The 24,452-nt window shown below is 35.6% G+C and overlaps 1 protein-coding gene across 5 annotated transcripts in view; it reads right to left on the reverse strand.

Moving 5' to 3' along the window:
* Nucleotides 1–21,368, reverse strand: part of LOC106075863 (uncharacterized) — a 32,257-nt gene extending 10,889 nt beyond the window's left edge. Inside the window, exons 1-7 of one of the 5 annotated variants that reach the window (XM_056026222.1) lie at nucleotides 21,282–21,368; nucleotides 13,886–13,993; nucleotides 8,978–9,383; nucleotides 7,046–7,795; nucleotides 5,509–5,747; nucleotides 5,318–5,401; nucleotides 4,785–4,861 (exon numbers count right to left, since the gene is read on the reverse strand). In XM_056026222.1, coding sequence (XP_055882197.1) covers nucleotides 4,785–4,861; nucleotides 5,318–5,401; nucleotides 5,509–5,747; nucleotides 7,046–7,697 — 1,052 coding nt within the window. In that variant the 5' untranslated portion in view covers nucleotides 7,698–7,795; nucleotides 8,978–9,383; nucleotides 13,886–13,993; nucleotides 21,282–21,368. Of the gene's footprint in view, nucleotides 1–4,784; nucleotides 4,862–5,317; nucleotides 5,402–5,508; nucleotides 5,748–7,045; nucleotides 7,796–8,977; nucleotides 9,384–13,885; nucleotides 13,994–20,789; nucleotides 20,927–21,281 lie in introns of those variants that run through there. The other 4 variants (XM_056026221.1, XM_056026219.1, XM_056026220.1 and 1 more) reach the window with 4 other exon arrangements.
* Nucleotides 21,369–24,452: the final 3,084 nt, after the last annotated feature.

The following is a 24,452-nucleotide window of genomic DNA, read 5'->3' on the forward strand; positions in this document are numbered from 1 at the left end:
GTACCTCAAGGAACAGTCTTGGGTCCACTACTATTTTTAATTTACATAAATGATTTACCAAATTGCATTACTTCAGGAACAAAAGTCAGATTATTTGCAGACGATTGCATAATATATAGAACAATAAAAACAACACAAGATACAGAAATTTTACAAAGAGAATTAGATGAATTACAGAAATGGGAATCAAATTGGAGCATGTCTTTCCACCCAGAAAAATGTCAGTTGTTAAGAGTAACAAAAAAACTAAAACAAATTAATTCCACTTATCTTATTCATGGCAAACCAGTAACACAGACTAAAAACGCAAAATACCTAGGTGTTATAATAAATGAAAAACTGTCATGGAATCCACATATTGATGAAACTACAAAAAAATCAAACAAAGCATTAGGATTTATTAAAAGAAATTTCTATAAATCAAATAAGAACATAAAACTAAAATGTTATTTAACCTTGGTTAGGCCAATAATAGAATATGCATCCTCTGTTTGGGACCCCTCAACTCAAGAAAACATTAAGAAACTAGAACAGACACAAAATAGAGCAGTGCGATTCATAACAAACGAATATTCACATTTGACTAGAGTAACACCTTTAGTAAAATCACTAAATTTAGAAAGCCTTCAGGACAGAAGGCTCAAAAGTAAAGTAGCAATAATACATAAAACACTGAACCATAATCTTCAAATACAAAAACAAAATTTAATAAAATACTCTGAAAGACACAAAGATAAAGGCACATTCCTCGTCCCATATGCTAGGACAAATTTGTACAAGTGCTCCTTCTTCCCTAGTGCTATTAGAGTATGGAATGGGTTGCCTGAGCTAGCCAGGAAAACCAGTGACTTGGCAGAATTTAAGTCATTGGTTAATATGCATGACTAAATGCATGACGCGTAGGACGTAATCATCTTCTTTTTTGAAGTAACGTCTGTATTATATAAGATAAGATAAGATAAACCCCATTCATTATTATTATTTGTATTAATTGTTGAGCTCTGAGAAGATATCTTTTCAAGAGTCCTTCTACTGATCTAGTTCTAGATCCTGATTAAGACCTTGACTGCTTTTGTATATTTTCTCTAGATCTGTGATTTGGTCTATATCATACGGCAGTGAATTGGCCCTATTTACTATTATTTTTAGTTTTTTTTAATTAATGTTTATTTCTACAAAGATCTAATTCTCTCCTAGATCTAGATAATTGTCAGAGAGAATGTGAGGAATTATCCTTAGATCAGTGTAGTGATTATCAAATGTGTTTTTACACAGATGGGGATTGAAGGTATCTTTGTTTTTCTCTCTGGAACAAATCAGTTGTATTTGCAATGTATTTAGGCTCATATAGTCATAGTTGAAGAGTATCAAGTAAGAACATTATTCAAAAGGTTCTTAAAAATTAGACATTTTAATATGTATCCATCAAACCAATTCTACTTGTTTGTGCATGTTATATAAGGTGTGTCTCTAGAACTAGATCCATGCCTGGCAGAAACAAAATGTGTAAAGATTGGATTAAATAGCAAACAGTGATGTTTCTTTCAAAGAGCAAAGCTTCAATGATTTTTTTATCAGTATTTCTATAATTTATGAGTAAAAGGTGTGTGTAGTGTGGGGGGATTATTATATGCTAGAAGAATGTTCTTTAAAAACATAGTGCCTTTCTGTTCTTTCAATTAAGGGATGCAAAAAATAAAAGGGGGCGGACCAAAACATTCATGGAGGATGCCAAAAAATTATAGAATGTCATTGTAATGCTGGCAGTTCCACTGAATAATAATAATACTAGATAACCAGAAATGTGTTATGAATATGGGCCTAAGAAGTGTGTGGTTTGTTTGTGTCTGCCTTAAAGTCAGCAGTTCCATTACTTCCAAAAAATGTGCTTTTGTGGGAGAGGAGTTTCATTTAAAACTAGTGTGTATATTGTGTGTGTGTGGGGGGACAGGATGGGCCAAAGAAGTGTTTATGCATACTCTATATTAGCACAACACGAGTATCTGCTTGACTAATATATAATAACATCCTTTATATTGTTATAAACCTGGTGGTGGCACAGAGAGGGGTAGTGGTGTGTGTGTAGTCAGCTGACGCAAATCACCCCAGGCCAGCGCTAGACGAGCGGTCAACCGTGACGAGCTACTACGGTCAGCCGAGACGAGTGTCAACAAGGCGGTTCGGGAAGGATCGACGGCGGTCCGGGAAGGATCGACGTCGTGAACAGAGCTCAGGAGAGTCACGAGAGTTGTAGTCATCTGACCACCTAGAAACGTCGAGCGGCGTTCTGTCCGGTTCGAGAAGGCCAGTAGGGACCCTATATAAGAGCGGAGGTGTCGCAGTCAAGACATTTCACGGCCGGGGTTCAGAGCCCGGTTCACTACAGTCCGGTCGACTACAGCACAGTTCAGCGGTGTGGTTCTGTACGAAGCATTACGACGGTTCAGTGCGGAGTACTGTCAAGTACAGTTGAGACGGCTGGCGTCTTGATCTTGGTCTGCGATCGAGTCCGACACAACGAGCCTAGTGTGTGAAGTCAGTCCTGAACTGTTGAACCCAGTGCAAGCCCGGAACGAGACGGAGAGGCCAGTGCAAGAGTTGATATTGCGGAACGCTGTTATCGGAGAGATATTTGTACAGTGTACGTGTTGCCAATTGTACAGTATTGGCTGTTATTTATTCAACTATTAAAGTGTTACGTTACTTTGGAGCCCTGAGTTGTCAAGTTCTTTAAGTTGGTGGTGTATGGTGCAGTTTGCAGAGAGCCTGGATAGCGAGATTCGTAACAATATAATGGTGAATCCTATTCCCCTATTCTTTTCATCCTTTTAAAACTATATCTTATCTTATATAATACAGACGTTACTTCAAAAAAGAAGATGATTACATCTTACGTGTCATGCATTTAGTCATGCATATTAACCAATGACTTAAATTCTGACAAGTCATTGGTTTTCCTGGCTAGCTCAGGCAACCCATTCCATGCTCTAATAGCACTAGGGAAGAAGGAGTATTTGTACAAATTTGTCCTAGCATATGGGACGAGGAATGTGCCTTTATCTTTGTGTCTTTCAGAGTATTTTATTAAATTTTGTTTTTGTATTTGAAGATTATGGTTCAGTGTTTTATGTATAATTGCTACTTTACTTTTGAGCCTTCTGTCCTGAAGGCTTTCTAAATTTAGTGATTTTACTAAAGGTGTTACTCTAGTTAAGTGTGAATATTTGTTTGTTATGATTCTCACTGCTCTATTTTGTGTCTGTTTCAGTTTCTTAATGTTATCTTGAGTTGAGGGGTCCCAAACGGAGGATGCATATTCTATTATTGGCCTAACCAAGGTTAAATAACATTTTAGTTTTATGTTCTTATTTGATTTATAGAAATTTCTTTTAATAAATCCTAATGCTTTGTTTGATTTTTTTATAGTTTCATCAATATGTGGATTCCATGACAGTTTTTCATTTATTATAACACCTAGGTATTTTGCGTTTTTAGTCTGTGTTACTGGTTTGCCATGAATAAGATAAGTGGAATTAATTTGTTTTAGTTTTTTCGTTATTCTTAACGACTGACATTTTTCTGGGTGGAAAGACATGCTCCAATTTGATTCCCATTTCTGTAATTCATCTAATTCTCTTTGTAAAATATCTGTGTCTTGTGTTGTTTTTATTGTTCTATATATTATGCAATCGTCTGCAAATAATCTGACTTTTGTTCCTGAGGTAATGCAATTTGGTAAATCATTTATGTAAATTAAGAAAAGTAGTGGATCTAAGACAGTTCCTTGAGGTACACCTGAGTTAACTGTTATCGGTATTGATTTAGAGCCATTTATTATTACAGTTTGTTCTCTCCCTATCAGAAAATCTTTAATCCACTGATGCAATGGACCATTAATGCTGAAACATTTTAATTTTTTAAGCAAACTATGGTGGTGAACTTTGTCAAAAGCCTTGGAAAAATCTAGTAAGATAGCATCTATTTGTTCACTATTATCTAAACCTTTTGAAAAGTCATCAATTAGTCCTATTAGTTGTGTTTCACATGATCTATATTTCCTAAAGCCATGTTGGTATGTTTGTCTAAGTGGTTTATGATGTTGCTACATATTATGTGTTCTAGGATTTTACATGTAATGCTGGTAAGTGATACTGGTCTGTAGTTTCCTGGGTCAGATTTTTCTCCTTTTTTAAATAGGGGGGGTGACATTAGCTTCTTTCCAGTCCTTTGGTACTCTGCCCTGGTTAAGTGATGCCTGAAAGAGTATTTTGAACACTGGGGCTAACTCATTGCTTAGTTCTTTGAGTAATCTAGCTGGAATACCATCAGGTCCAGACACTTTATTTGGTTTGGTGTTGGCTACTAGTTTTTGGATTCTATTTTCTTGTACTACTATATCTACTATGTTCTTAGTAGCTTCTGAAAACTGTATTTGAAAAGTAAGTAGGCATATATGAATGAGCTGTGGATTCCACAAGATTTCAAAGGTACTTTGTGTTAGTCCATAGATTGTAGAAGACATTAAGATAGCCACTACTTCACCAGCATCACAAAGTCAAAACTGACTCTCATAATTCTGCTCAAAGTCTGTTCATAACAACATGGTCATTTATTAGTATTCAACTTGTGAGTGCCATTTACTGTTACCTCTTTGTTGTGTAAGGAAATGTGTAAAGTACAAATGACTGAACAATAAGTTTTATTTTTTACTGTTTTACCTCTTTTTGTTTCGTGCATTGAGGAGTTGAGCTTAATTATAGGGCTAAACAAAACTTATAACTTACATTTGTCCAGCAAGCTGTTCAACAGGCCCCATCGCAGCACTGAGTTCTTCACATTTGGCCATTAGGGCATACATGGACTTTTAGACAAAGAGTGAGATTCATTTAAATGCAACTTATTTAAAAACAAACTTATAGAGTATAAATAAAAGAGAACAAAATATGAATAATTATAAACAAATAAATGCCAATTAATTATCACATGCCAATTTGGCAATAGCTTAGCCTTAAATCTTTTTAAATGAAATTAAATTGCTAGCATAACAATAAGATCCTCTCTTTGTTATAATTGTAATCAATGTAAATTAAGTATTATTTCTGGACATAGATTTTTATTTTCAAGAAGATAAATCTTTGAATGCCTCATGCATTACAGATGAAACTAGCTAAGGTCTTTTGATTCACTTGATAGAAAAAAAATTATACTTTTTTTTTTTATAACTGCCAGTTTTTGTTACTACGATTAGCTATGTGAAAGCTGACATCTGATTTTGGAGGCTGTTTTAAACATTAACTGCTGATAATCAGTTACTCACCTTAATGCTAGCATCAACGGAGTCACATGTGATATCCACAGAACGCTTATATGCATCTTGGCAGCCAATGGTAATAGCTGACATCTAACTTACAAGAAAAAAAATAATTTTAAACAATGTACCCCTTTAAAAATAAATTATTATTTATTTATCAACACAAAAAAAGCAAAAAATAATGAGTTAATAATGACCTTGTGTAAATTATTTCTTATATTTCCCATCATGAGGTCAAGGTTATCAGCCACTTTCCGAGCATGGCTTTCAAGTTCTATAACTGCTGTAACATCAATTGGTGGTATATCATCTGGACTTTGTTGAAATTGACTGCTGGGAGATCTTGACACTCCTGAAGAAGTTGCAAATGAAGTGGAGGAAGAAAAAGAATATATGCTTCGTTCACTAGATCTTCTACTGCCGGAGGTGCCATTATCTGCAACATCAGGAAATTCAAGAGAATGCAATACTTTGAATTCATACAGCAGATGCACAGTTGTGGAAGTATCAAAACTGCTTTACATTACCAAAGAGGATTAGGGGGAAAAAAGATAATCATGTAATTAATAAATATTTTTTAAAAATAAAATTGTTTGAAATTCATACATGTGTACTAGAAATAAAGTTTTGAAATGAACAGTAAATTAATAGTGCCGCTGAAAGTTTTACAAATGATAAATACAAAAAGTAATAGGGATAAATAAAAAGTAATTTAATAAAATACTCAGAAAGACAAAAAGATATATTCCATATGCTATGACAAATTGTACAAGTGCTCCTTCTTCCCTAGGGCCATTAGTGAATGGAATGGGTTGCCTGAATCAACCAGGAAAACCAATGACTTAGCAGAGTTTACGTCACTGATTAACATGCCATGACTAGATTGACACATGAAATGCATAGGACGTAATTATCTTCTTTTTTGAAATAATGTCTGTAATCTATAAGATAACCATTGGTGAATCAAATATAAAATAAAATTCATGCAAGTTGACTCTTTTTTTTAAGAAACATTATAATGGTCAAAAATCATTTAATATTATCAACCTTTGGAAGTGGGGAGGTAAAGAGAGTTCAAAGGGAAGGGGAGAAGAATCATAACAGTTACAATTGGGATCAAATCACCTAGTGCAGCTTATAGATAGAAGAGGCATACAAAAAAATTATCATTTAATAATGTTCTTTTTAGGAAATATTGGAAAGCAGATGTATAGTTTTCCATAGCATATATTAGAACAGATTGTTGTGAAGTTCTTCCTTTGTGGTGGAAGATAAGCATGATCTCATTTACTGTGAACAATAAGATGGTAGTGAAGTCCAATCTTCGTAAAGCCTATTACAGTTAAGGCATATATTCAGAGTCACATATTGATGTCATATCTGCATTAGCTTCTTGCTTTCTAGGTTTAATCCATTTTCTTTGCTGTTAGTTATCCTAGTACCTGACAGCTCTATACCATAATGAATGGTCACAGACCAGTTTTTTCCAGTGTTGTCTTCCAAACGTTTTGATTCCATATTTCTTCCCTTAGAACATCTTCAACTGCTCAGCTCTCCATACAAATTTGTTTAGCAAGTTAACTACCAGACATACAGACACCATGTTTGTATAAAAAAAAAGTTATGTATGATAATTCTAATTACAAAAATATGTTAGCTACTTTTTAATTGTGTAAAAAAAAAGTAAAATAATTCAATAAATATTAATTTTAAAAAGTTTGTGGAGATATTTACCTGCATTAGACATAGGACTACTCTGTTTTATTTTCTCCTGTAAATTATCAGCAACAAATTGAATCATGTCCCCTTTCCTGGTTATTGTTCCCTGAGGTAAACTACTAGACAACAGAGCACAGATCTCAGTATTTGCCTGAGCACGTATGGGTATAGGCTTAGATGTGGTAGCACTTGCCAATAGTTCACTGTCTTCATCATCAATATAATTTTGACCATGAGCTTGATTAACATAATTTGATCGACTCTGTTCTTGCTTGTCATTATGACTTGGAATAGGAAGTGGAAGACTTTCTGGTCTTAATGGAATGCTCACATCTGGTAGAAGTTCAGGCAAACCACTACCACTTTTTTCTCTTTGTTCTTCCAAGTTGTCTTTCTTTTGTATGTTCATATTGTGCAAGTCTTCTGATAGGTCTTTGAGTGGGGACTGTGAACTTTTAGCTGAAGACAAATTAAATTCATTTGTCTGTGAATTGATGTCACAAAATTGAGAGCCTCTCTGAGATGATAATGAAACATCTATTGGTGTATTGGCACTGTCATTAGGTGTTGATTTTTCATGACGACTTAGAACTGCATTTTCTTTAAGCACAGTGAAAGCATTCTTTACCAACTCATCATTGAGAAAGCCATTATGTAAAGCAGACATTATAGACTTTGTTTTAAAAATATAGATATTGTGAATGTTAATATTAGCAGATATTTTTGTCTTTAAAGCCTCTAACACATTGTCAAACAGAAGATAATCTGAAAAAGTAGAAATGTTAACATAGAAAATATTTGAAGAATGAATCAGTTTTGGGTAAAATGTTGATATTTATTTTTAAAAGATGTATAAGCACATTCTATGTGCAAACAACTCTTTGGTAATACTGCCTATGGCAAACATGAAGTTTGTCTTCCACTTTTCATTAGAAATTTTAGTAACAAAGTCACAGTTAATGTCATTCAAGGAACATAAAAATTTCTACATTCAAGGAACATAACAATTTCTTCCTTAAGATCCCATACTCTTCTCAATACCTTGCCCATGCTAAGCCAGCGGATTCTAGTGTGGTACTGAACATCGGAATGTTTAGTTTCCGAATCTTAAAGTACTTCTCAGAATTGCCTGTGGTTAAGACCCCTAGCTCTGATAAGTTTGATCACTGACATAATTGGATCAATAGCATGTTTTATATTCAATGCAACTTTGCATAAACATTCCAGTGCAGAGGTCAGAGTTTATGGTTCAGATGTTCTTTAATTTTATTATCAAACCAAAGTTTTCCCAGTCAAAGTACAGACACCATCAGTTGTTACACTTGTCATCTCATCCCAGTCAACCCAAGACTTTCAACACAGTTCTTCGTGGCATGAATAAACAATGGTCAGAGATTGCGTCCTAGACTGAAAGTTTTGACATATTGCCAATTAGAATAATCTTTGTTGCATTTAAACATTTTAAATGACAAGTAAAGACATTTTTACATGTATAGTCAGTTTAAAATTGATCCTTTGTATGTTATGAGATGTTATTACACATCAAATGATGACATTCTGTACCAGTCCAGTTAAGTCAATGTACTTGAGTTAATATTAGCATATATTTTGAGATTGTATCAGAAAAAAATGACAAACTTGATTAAAAAAAAAATTCTGGCAAAAGACTATAAATAAAATGGTCACCAAGAAAAAAGGATGTTGGATTATGAAGTCCTGAACAAATATTATAATCCCTTAAAAGCAATTATGAAATAGATTTTAAATAAATAATTATTAATTCTAAAATGAGCTTTGGATTTATGATATAGATTTATGTCCAAAGTAAACATGGACATAGCTAATCCATATTTGAGACCCAATCTCTATAACTAACTCATAAAATCCACCTTAGCCATCTTTGTTGAGCCACATTTAGTCTTTTGTCAATTTTGACAGATGACTTACATGTCTCGCGTGCATATTTTGCTGCTGGGATGACAATTGTGTCAAGAAGATGTATTTTTGTCCCAAGTCCAATGGTTGGCTTGTCCAAATAGGCTGCAGCCTTTGGAAACTGCTCCCTGCCTTTCTATTCGGCATGCTACATCTTGGTAAGCATCCCCATTGTTTGTTATGATGCTGACTAGGTACATGAACTTGTCCAGCTTTTCAAGCTCTGACTCGACAAGTCTGATGGAAGCCCTTTGTCTTAATATCCCACTTGCACAATTTTAGTCTTATCCAAGTTTATGTCTAGGCCAATTTTTGGTGCCTCTCTATCATCATTTCTTGTATGCATTTATGTAATAGTGCAATATCATCAGCAAAGTCCAAGTCTGTCATTCGGTTTTGTTCACGTCATGGAATTTACCTGATGTTAAAATTTTTCCAATATATTAAAAAAAAAAAAATACACAAGAAAATTTACCTAAACATTTAGAGTCTACATTTTCATTTTAATTTTGTTAACAATACTTGCAAATACCGCTCTGTTGAAAAAAAGCTTCTCAAAATTATAACTACTAATTAACAATTATTTTAAAAAATAGTGCCTAAATCTACATTACAGTTTATCTAGGAAGAGTATCAGCTTTGGCAGTTTTATCACTTGAAGTTTTTTAAAGCAGATATAGTTTTAACTTGTAGGTTGTATGATCCTATTATAAAGGTGTTTAGTAAGGATAGAAACAGAAAATTTATGTTACTTTAATTCTTTTTTTAGTTAGTTTCTCTTTAATGGCATCCCCATTTCAATAACTTGCCCACATCAAATTTAAGCAATGGAGCCTATGATGTGAATGTAAAGTTTCACCTTTTACTATTTTAACTAGAATTTAGATTAGATCTTAGCTTTACTAGACTATCTTCTAGATCTACATTATTCTAGATTTAGAATTAGAAAGAATCTATTTTATATATTAAATTAGCAAGAATCTATTTTATACATAGTCATTTTCATCTAACGAATTTTTGTTTGAATTTGTATAGCTCCATAATGGTTTAGTCCTAGGAAGAAATTGCAAACATCTATAAATGCCTCATCCATATGATAATAATAATAGTTAAGTTGCTTTGTTTCACTACTCATAGTTACAATAAAATATGATGTCAAAGAGGGTCAGGTCTATGAGGTCTATCATCATCATCATTATCATCATCATCATCATCATCATCATACAGGTCGAGAATTTTGGGTTTCCCAGACCTGTCGAGATGGAGATCAGCAAGTCTGGTGCAGTCAAACAGAATATGAGGCACAGTTTCCACTTCTTCCCCACAGTGGGGGCACAGTGAATCAAAATTTGGCCATAGCCGCAAGAAATATGAGCCAACATGACAATGGCCTGTCCTGCACTGTGCTATAATAGCTTGCTCAGGCCTGGACAGCCTCCACCACAGGGAAGTGCGGTCAGGGCGCCTCATGCGCTCCCAGACTTCACTGGCTTTTTGGGACTTGTCCCAGCACTCAAACGACTTTTCCATTTCTGTTTTTTGGAATTATATCCAGGGCTTGATGAAAGCTTACAGCCTGTTCAGTGGGTGGAATTTGCCCTCCCTGGTGGGCCAAAGAGTCTGCAATTGTGTTGGTGCCAGTCACACCTATGTGACTCGGTACCCACTGCATTATTACAGGGGTGCCATAACGTTCTTTAATGTTATGTGAAGCCATGATGACAGTGTTGATATTGGGGGGCCATGGTCCGGGGCTTTGCAAAGCATTTAGTACAGATTTTGAGTAAGTGACCACAACAATCTGTGTTGCCCTCAAATGTCCCTCGCCGAGAGCCAATGACTTTTAAGACTGCCATGGTCTCCGCATCAAAACTGCAAACACTACCACATGGTCCAAAGATTTTAACTGAGTAAGAGCCAGGAAAGTCGATGTAGGCCCCATAGCCTGCTCTTCCAGAATCTATTGATGCCGACCCATCAGTGTATGCAAAAATAGCACTGGGCTTGAAGGTATTAATGGTCTCCAGAGCTAGGATTTGAAGGTCGTTAGATGAACGACTTAGCTTAGTGGCATTAGGGTCTACTAGTTTCAAGCATATGTCTGGGGTCGCTGGGCGACACCAAGGGGGAAGGGGATGAAAGCGTTGAATGTTTTGTCGGTTCTGGAGAGGCCAGCTTTATCAGATAGTCTAGTGGCATGATGCATCTGGATACGTCTTCTGCATCTCCAACCATCCACTAGTTTTCTAGCTGGGAGGTATTCATCCAGCCTTTTATACCGCTCATAGCAGGTCAGTACTGACCTTTCCCTCCTAAGGTTTAGTGGACCTACATTAGCCATTATTTCATCCGTATTTACAAGACTTGTCCTAAAGATTCCACAGACAAATCTTAGTGCTTGGGACTGTATTTTATCAAGTTGTTCAAGAGCAGTCCTAGAGCCATAAATTTGCACAGGTAGGCTGTAGTCTATCTGTGATCGGACTGCTCCTCAATACAGGGATCAGAGCATGTCTGCTTGAGCTCCCCACTTCGTGGATGCAAGATTCCGCACAACACAAAGTTTCCCTGAGGCCTTTCTTGCAACATCCTGGATGTGCTCACACATTTTTAGTTTGCGATCTAAAGTTACACCAAAGTACTTGGATAGCTTTTTCATGCTGAGAGCCACTCTGTTGAGGGAGAGCTGGAAAGGTTGCCCGAGAATGCCAGACCCCAGCGTGAACAGAGAATAGACCGTCTTGGAGGTGTTTATTTCTAGCCTCCATTTTTGTGTGTATGAGCAGAGCATATGGAGATCTTCTTGTAACACTTTTTGTATAGAGGTTGCGCTCCTTCCAGATTTCCAAAGAACAATATCATCAGCATATAGCAGCTTTTGGTATTTTAGCTGAGCCGGTAGGTCATTTATGAAGGCCGTGAAAAGGGCGCATGACAGGACGGAGCCCTGGGGGAGGCCGTGCTCATTTCCCATGAGACTTCTCCGTACATCCTTGTTCTTATTGTATGCTCTTGTAGGAAGTCTCTAATTCAGTACTATATCCGTCCCCGCACCCCTTCACTGTAGAAACGCATTCTCCTGACATTTACAGCTCATTATTCATTAATGGAGTTCGGGGCGAAGCCCCGCCGCCAAAAGAGTTTTCTTGCATACTTCACAGAAGAAACGTATTCTCCTGACCTAAAACTCATTATTCATATTATTAAAAAAGGACCTTTTGAATAATGTTGTACTTGAAAAATATTCTAATATGAATTTATAGGCCCTTAATACATTGCAAAAAATCCGATTTGTTCCTTGAAAAGATAAGATACCCCACATATTTAGATTTTGGCTTTGAGGATCTCCGTCGAAAAAAAATTCTTCGATAAATAATATTAAATAAAATCGAAGTATAAATTGTGAGCTATAGTCCCAAATTTATTTAACTAGAAAAATATCAGATTGAGTAAAGGTTAGAAAAAGGCGACTATGAAAAAATGATTTGGGTTTAGAACTCATCTCAATCGTGACTCTTATACTGAAAAATTTCGTTGAATTCTAATTTTTTGAATGCAAAGTCTTTCTTAAAATAGTTATGATAAATTCATGTGAAATTACATAAACTCTGTCTGGAAATGGGAGGGGCGGTAGATTGAAAACGATTAATCCTCGCTCCTTTAATAATTTCTGCTAATGATTGCATTTGGCATTAAAGAATAGGGGTGTGGTGACTCGATATAAGAATTTAATTTATAGTATATATAAATTATATTAGTGACAGATGTTTTTGTTTTGTAATTTCCTAACTACATGAATCGCCCCTCCCACCTGGTACAACCCTTTTTCATTTAAATTTTACTAATGATAAAATTTGAGATTAGAGTGTGGTACGACATAATATACAATGAGTTCAAATATCAATATGTAGTTTATATTATATATATATTCAACTAATTTTGTTCACAAACTATGATTCTTCATAAAAATAGGACCGCCCCCCCCCCCCTCAAAAGGTTTAGGTGGGAAGGGCAGTAGATATAAATTGGCAAACAGGGAATGACATAATACCATCGCCCCCTCCCGACCCCACCAAATCAGCCAACATACTAGAGGGGGGGGGGGGGGGCGAAATAATCTAAAAATAGGTCGAAATATAAATAATTAGTATATATTATTAACATAAGTAATGAATTCGTATACAAATTGTGTGAATTCTAGACTAAAATTCGCCCTTGGGGGGGGGGGGGGGGGGGTCGGTCGGTCGAGTGGAAGAGGGGGGGGGCGATCCCCCCGGATCCGCCAGTGAACAGAATAAATATTGCTGGGCTCATTAGCATAGACTTAGCCAACCAAAAATATAGTTTTAACCCTAGGAAGAGGTAAAGTCATCCTGGTAACATAGGAAAAAAAAACAACCTGACTAACAAATTTGAAATTCGTTTTTCTTACATAAAAAGACAGCTAAATGGTAGGATATTGGGACAGAATCATTAAAAAATGGACAAGCACATTATACAGCGTGTTAGTTTCATATTAAATGTCAAAATAAAGATGTAATGACCACAAAAACAGTGCCTGTTCTAATTCATGTAATGTCCAGAATAAATAAACTAATACTCTACATACTAACATACTTAACATAGAACATAGTCATAGAATCTAATAAGTAATTTTAGTAATCTAGATGATGATGAGAAGATCATTGATGATAGACTAGTACTACTCACTAGAACTACTAGATCTAGACAATCGAATGGAGTTTTAATAATTAGATTAGATATACGTCTATTCTATATTATTTAAAATAATAAATTCATATTCAATAATCAATATTCGTGTATTGTCGCGACTTAGACTAAGTCAAAGTGAGTATAATTATAATAAGTCTCAGTTATTTTTAATTTCATAATAATATTTAAGTTAAAACTAAGACTTACAAAGCAGGCGCAGTGGCTGAGCGGTAAACTGCTTGGCTTCCGTACCGGGGTTCGAATCCTGGTGAAGACTGGGATTTTTAATTTCGGGATCTTCGGGCGCCTGGGTACCTGACATTAGTTAGGGAAAAGTAAAGGCGGTTGGTCATTGTGCTGGCCACATGACAAACTTGTTAACCGTAGGCCACAGAAACAAATGACTTTAACATCATCTGCCCTATAGACCACAAGGTCTGAACATTACTTTAAGACTTACAAAAAAGAAGAACGTGCTAGATATAGAATTAATGGTAATAGTTTAGATGCCCAGATACCTTTACTGACCACCATGTTGTTTTTAAGCATATTTATTTCCCTTATCTATATTAAACTTTTTTAAAAGAGATTTTTGTTCTTATGCTGTCAACTTATGAATTTTTAAGTGTATTTACTGAAATGAAGGTCTATAAAAATGTTAATAATAAATTGATGAAGTTGTTTCTTCTTTTTTTCAATAACTTTTTTAAAGAGAGTTTTTTTCTTCTTATGCTATCATTTTAAATGAATTTTAATATTAGATCTAATAGCTGCTAGAAAGAAAGACAAAACAGGAACAGTAAAAAGTTGGCAAGTAATTCAAGGGAGATAGTCTAGTATTAAGCCTTAAAACCAAAATGGCCTATTTCCAATGACAATATATACTTTTATATAGTCATAAGAAATAAAACTTAAAAATATATATTTTAAAAACCATTTATCTCTGACGAAATCAAATTACATACTTGTAATCTGCATTTTTTTCTGCATATTATTAAAATATAAGAGAAACCTGATTTAACTAATACCCCTAGATTTAGATACTAACTAATATAATTTAGAAGTTTAGATTTAGATCAGTGATTCCCAAAGTGGTCTATATAGACCCCCAGGGGTCTACGAAGACTTCCAAGGGGTCTACGAAAGTGAAAAAGTAAATTGGGGGTCTATGGGATGGGCACGGGGGTATACGATAATGAATCTCATTTATCATTTCAGCAGGTCCGTTAATAGAATCGTTTTATACACTCATTTATGATTTGTACCTTACTAAATGCTGGAATGAAAATTGTTGTATTAAATGTAATAATTCTATTTAAATAGCTATTTTTTATCATGCTGTAACTTTAACAAGAAGAAATGTAAACTGTACAGTGTTGAGTATTTCAAATTGGGCTTCATTCTTCGTTGTCAAACAAACGATGGTTTATGTGCCTATTTTTATGATGCTGTGAAACCAATTAAGCTTGAGGATCATTTGAAACGATGCCATCCTGATAAAAAAGATAAAGGTTTGAAAAACTTTCAAACACTCAAAGATAAAGTTCAGAATAAACCCACAAAACCTTGATCGACATCATATAGTAAGATGAGTTTCGACAGTAAAGGCTTCTTCTTCTTCGTACTTATTATGTTGGAGACTTCAGATAACTATACCAGTATCTGAGATGAACTGCACAGTGGTTTCCAGATCAGGCAACTTTCTATATAGTTTCTCTTCTATGGTGGTGTTTTGGGGCCAGTGTCTTATTTTAGCCTTTTGATGAAGAATACAACTTTGAAGGCCCTGGTCAGCATTCTCTGGTGACACTCCACAAGGGCTAATTTCACTGGTCCCAATTTTCAGCTTCAGAAACATGTGTTGTCTCATTCTGTTGTGTCTGGTGCTTATGTGAAAAATTAGTCATTGGTCGTATCGGTATAGTTTATAATAGGTTTTGTCTTTCTTGCTATTCAGATGAGAGCTTGTCCATTAGTCATTTTATCTATTCACTATTAGTTTCTTCATTTGTAGTTGTTCTCACACTTGGAAAGTGTTAAACCTTCTCATTGGAGAACAGTTGTTTTTTTCTGTTATTATTGAGCTTTAAAAGTGCTGTATTGAGTACATAGGAGGAATCAGAGTTTTTCATGCTTTGGAAAACAGTCTGACTGTTTGGCGTATGTGGTGATTTGCTAGCGAGATAGCTGCTAGTTCCAGTGCTCCCATTTCTGCTCTGTGGCTATCAGGGAGCTCACCAGTTGCAATGAACACCATTTCTTAATTAATTTTTCTCCATTGAGACTTTTGCTAAGTCTTCCAATCCTTCGTTTGTGGTGGCTTTTTGAGATAAACTCTGACCTAATGGTTGTTAGGGCAATGAATTTATAGAAGAGAGTTTCTTCTTCTTCTTCTTCATCGTTCTCATTGTTATGTTGGAGTGTTCATATGACTAGACCAATACATGAGATGAACTGCGCAGTGGTTTCCAAATCAGGGAGCTCTCCATATAGTTTTCTTTCTATTGGGGTGATTTGGGGCCAATGTCTTATACGGGCCTCTTGGTAGAGAGAGCAGTTTTGGAGGACGTGGTCGGCATTTTCTGGTGATACTCCACATGGGCAGATTTCACTGGTTCTAATTTTGAGCTTCCGGAACATGTGTTGTCGCATTCTGTTGTGTCCGGTCCTGAGTCGAAAGATTAGACGTTGGTCTTGTCGGGATTGGTCTTGTCGGGATAGCTTATAGTAAGCATCATCTTTCTTGTGATTTGGATGAGAGCTCGTCCATTTCTCATTTATTTTATGTACAATTAATTTCTTCATTTCTTCTGGATAGAGTGCAGAGTTTACTTGTGAGTTTGTTCTCCCACTCTTGGCGAGTGTGTCAGCCTTCTCATTTCCTGCTAGTTGTATGTGAGCTGGTATCCATTGAATAACAGTTTTTTTGCTGTTGTTGTTGAGCTTTATAAGTGCTGTTCTGAGGTTTTTAATATAAGGGGAATCAGAGTTTTGCAAGCTTTGGAGGGTTGTTTTCGCGTCTGTTACAAAGACAATCTGACTGTGAGGGGAACTTGGATGATTTGCTAGCATGGTAGCAGCTAGTGCTAGTGCTTCCCTTTCTGCTCTGTGACTGTCAGAGAGCTCTCCAGTTGCAATGGATTTTTCTAGTTTTCCTCCATCTGGCCATTCGATAAGTATTCCAGCTCCTCCATGTGTGGTGGCTTTATGGGATGAGCCATCCGTGTAAACTCTGATCCACTGATTGCTAGGGTAATTGGTATGTAGAAAAGAGTTCACTATTTCCTTGAGCTCTGTTGGTCTGTAATCAGATTTTTTTTTTTTATGTTTTCAATATGGTCCCTTATAGTAGAAAGAGGGCTTTCGTCCCAGGGTGGAGATTCATTATAGTGTATCGAGGATTCCAGAGTAATTTTTTCAAGTTGGTGTTTCTTTTTTAGGTTTAGAGATTCCTGTATGAAATTGGTCCTTTTGAGACGTTTTTTTGTGCCAGTTTTGTGGATTTTTGTTCTGAGTGGGTGCCTCTCCAAGGTTTCCAATTTAGTGAATTGGGAAAGGATTTTAATTTCTCTTCTTTCATCCAGAGAAATCAGGGCAGCGGTTTCCTCCATAGCTCTTATGGGTGTTGTTTTGATTGCTCCTGTCATTATCCTTAGACCAATATTTTGAACCTTGTCTATTTTTCTTAGGTTGGTTTGGGCTGCTGAGCCCCATGCTGTGGCACCATATTCTAGTACAGGTCTTACATAACTGGTATAGGTCTTTTTCAGGATGTTGTGATTAGCTCCCCAATCTGTGCCAGCTAATTTTTTCAAGAGGGATAGTCTCTGGATGCCTTTACTCTGTGTTTTATCTATTTGGTTTTTCCAGGTTAGTCTCGGGTCATAGGTGACTCCAAGATAAGTAGGGCTGTCATTTTTTTCTAAAGCTTCCTTATCAAATGTTAATTTTATTGTTTGTTGTTTTGTTGACAGTGAGAATATGGTATATGTTGTCTTTTTTGTGTTAATGGACATGCCCCAGTCTTTGGACCAATTATTGAGTTTATCAAGAGCATCTTGTAATCGAAATTTCGATGTTCCTATATATTCTTCTGTGCTAATTAAGGCAAGGTCATCTGCATACATGCTGCTTTTAACTTTTTTGGGTAGGTTTTGATTTAGATCGTTTATGAATATTAGAAAAAGTGTTGGGGATAGGACTCCTCCTTGGGGGACGCCATTTTTTATACCCACTGTGTGGCTTCTTTGTCCTTGCATGCAAACTAAGGCTTTTCTGTTATTTAGGTATTCCTTTATCCAGTTGTACATTCTGTGGGATATGAGATGCTGGATAAGCTTGAGCAAGAGACCTTGTTCCCAGACTTTGTCAAATGCTTTTTCTTAGTCAACCCACACAATTGTTGTTGGTTTCTTTTCTTGAAAGCCGTCTTCTATTTCCTGTGTGATGAAGGCAATTTGATCTTCTGTTGATCTGCGTTTTCTAAAGCCAGCCTGGGCTTCAGTGAGTAGGTTATTTGACTCAAGGATCCATGTCAGCCTTCTATTTATCACTCTTTCCATCAGTTTGCAAGTACAACTAGTGAGGCTGATGGGACGGTAGCTATCCAGTTTATTTCTTGGTTTGCCGTGCTTTATTATAGGGATCATAATGGCTTTTTTCCAGATGTTTGGAATTCTGCCAGATTTCCAGCTAGCATTGAATAATTGTAGCAGTTTTCTTTTGGCTTGAGGACCCAAGTGAAGAAGCATGTCATTTGATATTTTGTCTGGGCCCGGGGCTTGTTTTGGTTTGAGGACTTTTAGGGATTCATCTAGTTCCTTCATTTTAAGATTAGTGGTCATTCCCAAGGAGTAAGCTGGATTGTTTTCTTTAATTTTATCTTGGATTTCTGAGTTCTGAAACCTCATCTCCGAAGCAAGGGATTGTGAGCTTGCAAACCCTTTACTAAAAAACATTACTATTGTGTTTGGTGATTGTATGTAATACGTAGAAACTATTATTTTGGTTTAAATCTGAATTTTAATAATAAAAATGTAGCTTTAATTTACTTTTATCTTAAGCCTACTATTCGACTCACTAGTTAGAAATTAGTTTTAAAAAACGTAAAATTTAAAGTTAATGAATTTTCAAAAATGAAATACCGTATATCTGAAGCAGGGGGTCTACCGATAACCGGAAAACATGGCAAGGGGTCTACGAGACAAAAAAATGTTTGGGAACCACTGATTTAGATAGATCAATTGATCTATCTATTATTCTATATTATTATATATATTTATCATGGGCGTAGCCGGGTGGGGGTCAACCCCCGGCCGGGGGGGGGGGGGGGGGACGGAATTAGGTGACTTATTTATTGCTTTCATTTTGTTTATTCTAGGTGAAATTTTAATACTAAATCATTACTTACCACAGCACAGCCGAGGGGGTTTTGAGTTAAAAACCATCATCTACCAGGGGGTTGTGAGATTTAAAAAAACCCTATCAGGGGGTTTTGAGACACAAATCCCTCTACCAGGGGATTTTGAGTTTAAAACCCCTACCAGAGGTTTTTGCAGTTAAATCTCCCTCTTCTATAAAACAAAACAAAACAATGCAAACAACAATCCCCCAATTCCAACAGCACAGTTAAGGAAGATTTTGATTTTAAAACCACCTCCAAAATTTACGATAAACCCCCTCTCCAATATAAAAAAAAAGCAAATTACACACTAAAAACTCCATGAGCGTAGCCAAAGGGGTTTTGAGTTTAACACCCTCCCCCCCTCCAGCGGGGTTTGAAGCTGAAAACTACCTTTTCAATATTTAAAAAAAGCAAATCATGCACTCAAAATGCTATGAGCGTAGACAAAGGGAGTTTTGAGTTTAAATCCCCCTCCTCCAGATGGCTTTTTCTTTAAAGTTTAAAACCCCTCCAGATGGTTTTGAGTTTAAAATTCCCCTACAGAGCATTTAGAGTTGAAAACCTCTCTCTTCAATATTAGTTTAAAGCAAACTACAGTCACCAAATTCTATGATTGTAGCTAAATGGGGTTTTGAATTTAAAAAAAAACAAAAAACTCCAGAGATTTTTTAGTTTAAAACCCCTCAACAGATGATTTTGACGAAAAAACTCCTTTTTGATATAAAATCTAAAGCGAAATACAGGCATGTAATTCCAAGAGCGTAGTCAAGAAAGGTTACAAATTTCTACCAGTGGCTTGGGTTCCATTAATAAAGTGTGAATAGTCTTCTGCCAAAATTGAAAAACACTAAATGTGGCTCAACAAAGATGGCTAAAACAGATTTTAGGAGTCAGTTATAGAAATCGGGTCTAAATCAAAGAAATCATATGCTGAACTGTGAGTCGAACCCTTAGTAAGGTTGTGACAGAGCGTCGCATGAGGTTTTGCGGGACATGTTCTCTGACAAAATGAATTACGCAAAATAAGAGTTGCGGAAACAGCTTGTCGGAAAATGCGCCAAACAGCGCGAGAGGGTCTAAGTCAGTAAGAATAGCACATTAGGTTTTTGAAATAAAACTTTGGTAATAGTTTAGATGCCCAGAGACATTTACTGACCACCATGTTGTTTTTAAGCATATTTATATCCCTTATCTATATTAAACTTTTTTTAAAGAGATTTTTGTTCTTATGCTGTCAACTTATGCATTTTTAAGTGTATTTACTGAAATGAAGGTCTATAAAAATGTTAATAATAAATTGATGAAGTTGTTTCTTCATTTTTTCAATAACTTTTTTAAAGAGTTTTTTGTTCTTATGCTATCATTTTAAATGAATTTTAATATTAGATCTAATAGCTGCTAGAAAGAAAGACAAAACAGCAACAGAAAAATGTTGGCAAGTAATTCAAGGGAGATAGTCTAGTATTAAGCCTTAAAACCAAAATGGGTAAAATGGCTATTTCCAATGACAATATATGGTAATAAGAAATAAAACTTAAAAATTTATATATTAAAAACTATTTATCTCCGAGGAAATCAAATTACATATTTGTAATCTGCATTTTTTTCTGCATATTCTTAAAATATAAGAGAAACCTGATTTAGTGTTTCTAGTCTCGTATACTAATACCAAAACTTTTTAATAGCAAGAGAATGCACTGTAGATACCTCAAAATATGCATTTTGTTGGCTTTCAATACCAGAAATAGTGCTCGGCGGTGCTAGCTCCCCCAGACCCCCTTGCTAGTAAGGGCGGGTAGTCTACAAGTTTTCCACTAATTCCAGGAAGAATCTATTCTAGGGCATAATAAATGTCTTCCGAAAGAATGTAATAAAGATTAATTATGTACGCACACACACATATATATATATAATTGCTTTCCGAGTGGAGGAGGGGGACGGGGGGAATCCCCCCCCTCGAAAAAAATCCTGTCTACGCCCATGATATTTATTATAATTTATATTTATAATTATAATATATATAGTGTCAGTATAGATCTATCTATATATACATTATATATATATATATATATATATATATATATATATATATATATATATATATATATATATATATATATACTATAAGTGGTAAACCCTATGTTATAGATCGAGATCTACATAGATCTATTTAGATCTTAGAGATCGACTGTCTCTTACTCTTAGTAGTTAGGTCTTAGACTTAGTCTTAGATAATCTAGGTAGAAATGTTTATTTTCACAAACAGGAAATGGCACTAAAATCTAGATTACCAACCTATATAGATCTATATAATCTAGATCTATATATAGAATCGGTAATATCTCTCTGTGCTTTAAATTGCGATCTTCAATAAAATACCAAATTATTATGGTTCACAACAATTAAATATTTTTTTAAGGATATTTTTGCAAACTCCCACTGACGGACGGATCCAGACGAGTGGAGCATCAATAACACAATTTTTGTGATAGTTTAATTTAAATAAGACATGCTACTAATTGACATCTCTCTCTCTCTCTCTCTCCCTCCGCAAATATAGTTTAAACACAAATCCCCTTTGGGCTATACGCTCATACTCATAGAATCTGGTGACTAATGTATGTGTAGTCTTATATTTAAGAGGGGGTTTTATCGTAAATCTTCGGAGGGGGGGGGGGGGGTTAAAATCAAAATCTTCCTTAGCTATGCTCTTGGAATTTGGGGATTGTCGTTGGCAACGCTCATAGATTTTTGAGTGTGTAATTTGCTTTTTTTTTTATATTGAAGAGGTATTTTTTAGATTTAAACCCCGCTGAAGGGGGGTTTAAACTCAAAACCCCTTTCGCTACGCTCGTAGATTTTTGAGTGTGTAGTTTGCTGTGTTTATATTGAAGAGGTGGCTTTTAGCTCTAAACCCCGCTGGAGGAGAGGTTTTAAACACAAAACCCCATTTGGGCTACGCTCATAAAATCTGGTGACTGATGTATGGGTAGTCTTATACTGAAGAGGTGTTTTTTTTTTGTAAATCTTTGGGGGGGGGGGGGCGGGGGAATTTAAATAAAAATCTTCCTTCGCTATGCTCTTGTAATTTGGGGATTGTCGATTGCATTCTTTTTTTTTTGGGGTACCGTGTTTTAAAGAAGAGGGGGATTTGACTGCAAGTGCAGGTAGGGGGTTTTAAACTCAAAATCCCGTTGGATGCGCTGGGGCAAGTGACGGTTTAGTCTTAAATATATCACCTAAAATAAACAGAATCAAAGCAAAAAAATCAGTCCCTAAATTCCGACCCCCCCCCCCAATGATAAATATATATACCAACTCATGTTACATTTGCTAGAAAGACAAACCAGCGAAACACAGTAACACAGTACGAAATAGGTTATCCGCCATGACACTGTAGGGGGTATTTAAACTAAAAAAAAAATCTTGGCTACTTTCATATTATTTGGTGATTGTAAACTGGTTTTATTTTATGCTGAATATGAGGGTTTTAACCTCTAAACCCGATAGAGGGGTTTAAACTCAAAAACCTATGGAGGGGTCTTAACCTAAAGCCTAGCTCTGGGGGGGGGGTTATAAAACTCAAAACTCTTCTTGGCTACGCTCATAGAATCTGGTGACTGTTGTTTGCTTTAGTCTTATATAATTATATCCAATGGGGGGGGGGGTTAGTTAACGTTAAAAAAAACTCTGAAAGTGGGGAGTGGTTAGCTCACGGACCTTGCTATATATTTTATTTTAACCTCAAAACCCCCTAGATGCGAAGTCATACAAATCTACCCGTCTCTGGGGGGGGGGGTCATTTCTGCACTCCACTCAACTATTAAGCCTTAATAGATAAAGCCTTACAACTTTCTTTACAGTGAACAAAGAGTGAATGGTGATAGTAATTAACACTTTCGAATCCCGGGATTTTTTTTTTTTGAGACATTACACTAGACTACACTAATGTTTTGTAATAATTACTAAAAAAAAATAAAAATATATATCATTCACGATGTAAGAATTCATGTTTTCAGTTCCTAGTGAGTAATATCGCGAATTTTAATTTTGGTGTGCATTTTAGAGCGTCATGAGTTTACCAAACTTAAACGGTACCTGACATAAGTTGTGCTGGCCACATGACAACCTCGTTAATTGAGGGCCAAAGAAGCAGATGACCTTTTTATAAATATCCTGCCCAGTGGCATAGCTAGGAATTTGCCATCATTTGGGGGCCCGGGAGGCTTAACGTATTTAGGGGTTCCTGCATTTTGAAATTCGACATCATGACATGAGATAGTGGCTTAATATTTAATGTAATATTTCGAACATTTATTTGGGGGCCCCACATCCCCCACCATAGTTACGCCTCTGATCACAAAGGGATTCACTTTTTTAAAAAAATGTATTGGCGCATGTTCATAAATCATTTCAAATATTATAAATGTCGAATAAAAAAACAGAGTTGATGTGTTTCTTAAGATCAGTGGATGTGGAAGTACTTTTTTGTACTTTGTTTCTCATTTGCAATGAAATCAGAACCGTTTATAAGAAATATAATATATCAGGACATTTCAGTTCCAAACACTCTTTATGCATCCAAAGTCAATGAAGAAAAAAAAAACGAAAGTCTCGATGAGAATCATTAGGCCAGCAATTAGTTTTTGAATTGGATAGTTCTCAGCAAGCTGTAACACGTGCACGCATTAGCCTATGGTGTCAATATTGCTAAAGAAATAAAACACTTTCTTGCATAATTCAAGTTTGTGAAATTGTGTTTTATCTGATACTAAATGTCTATATTTTCTTAATTAAAATATTTCCCTTTAATTTTTGTTAGGTCAGGAGGCACTAGACCTTTTTCTGCTAAACAGATTTTATTTAACCGGTAGGTTGGTGGTAACTCTACCGTGTGGGTCCGATCTGTGCACTCCGGTCTGCGACCAAAGGGCGGCCTTCGCCTGGGCGATCAGACCGCACAATTAACTATCAACTTGAGCTAAACTAAACTAAGCTATTAAAAGGAAATGATGAAACTAGATTTATCAGACAATTTATATACACTTTTATTTACACTACACGAATTAACATAAAATCAATAATATATATATATATCAAACAAATAAACCCTAAGACAACTATATTATCTCTTAAAGAAATTAAACACAACAATAATAATAAATCAATTAAAAACTTAAATACCAAAATACTCCACTCGATCAACCCTCTAATCAATGGAACACGAAACAATAAACTAGTCCTTACTTTACTTAACCTAAAAGCTAAAAAAATAAACCCAGACTAGACCCAAAACTGGTAAACCCCAATAAAATACTCTTATTCCTGCCTACTACCTAGATCTATCAGTTACCAAACAACACTAAATAC

This window comes from Biomphalaria glabrata, chromosome 4, assembly GCF_947242115.1.
Source record: "Biomphalaria glabrata chromosome 4, xgBioGlab47.1, whole genome shotgun sequence".
In the NCBI taxonomy this organism is placed as follows: Eukaryota; Metazoa; Mollusca; class Gastropoda; family Planorbidae; genus Biomphalaria; species Biomphalaria glabrata.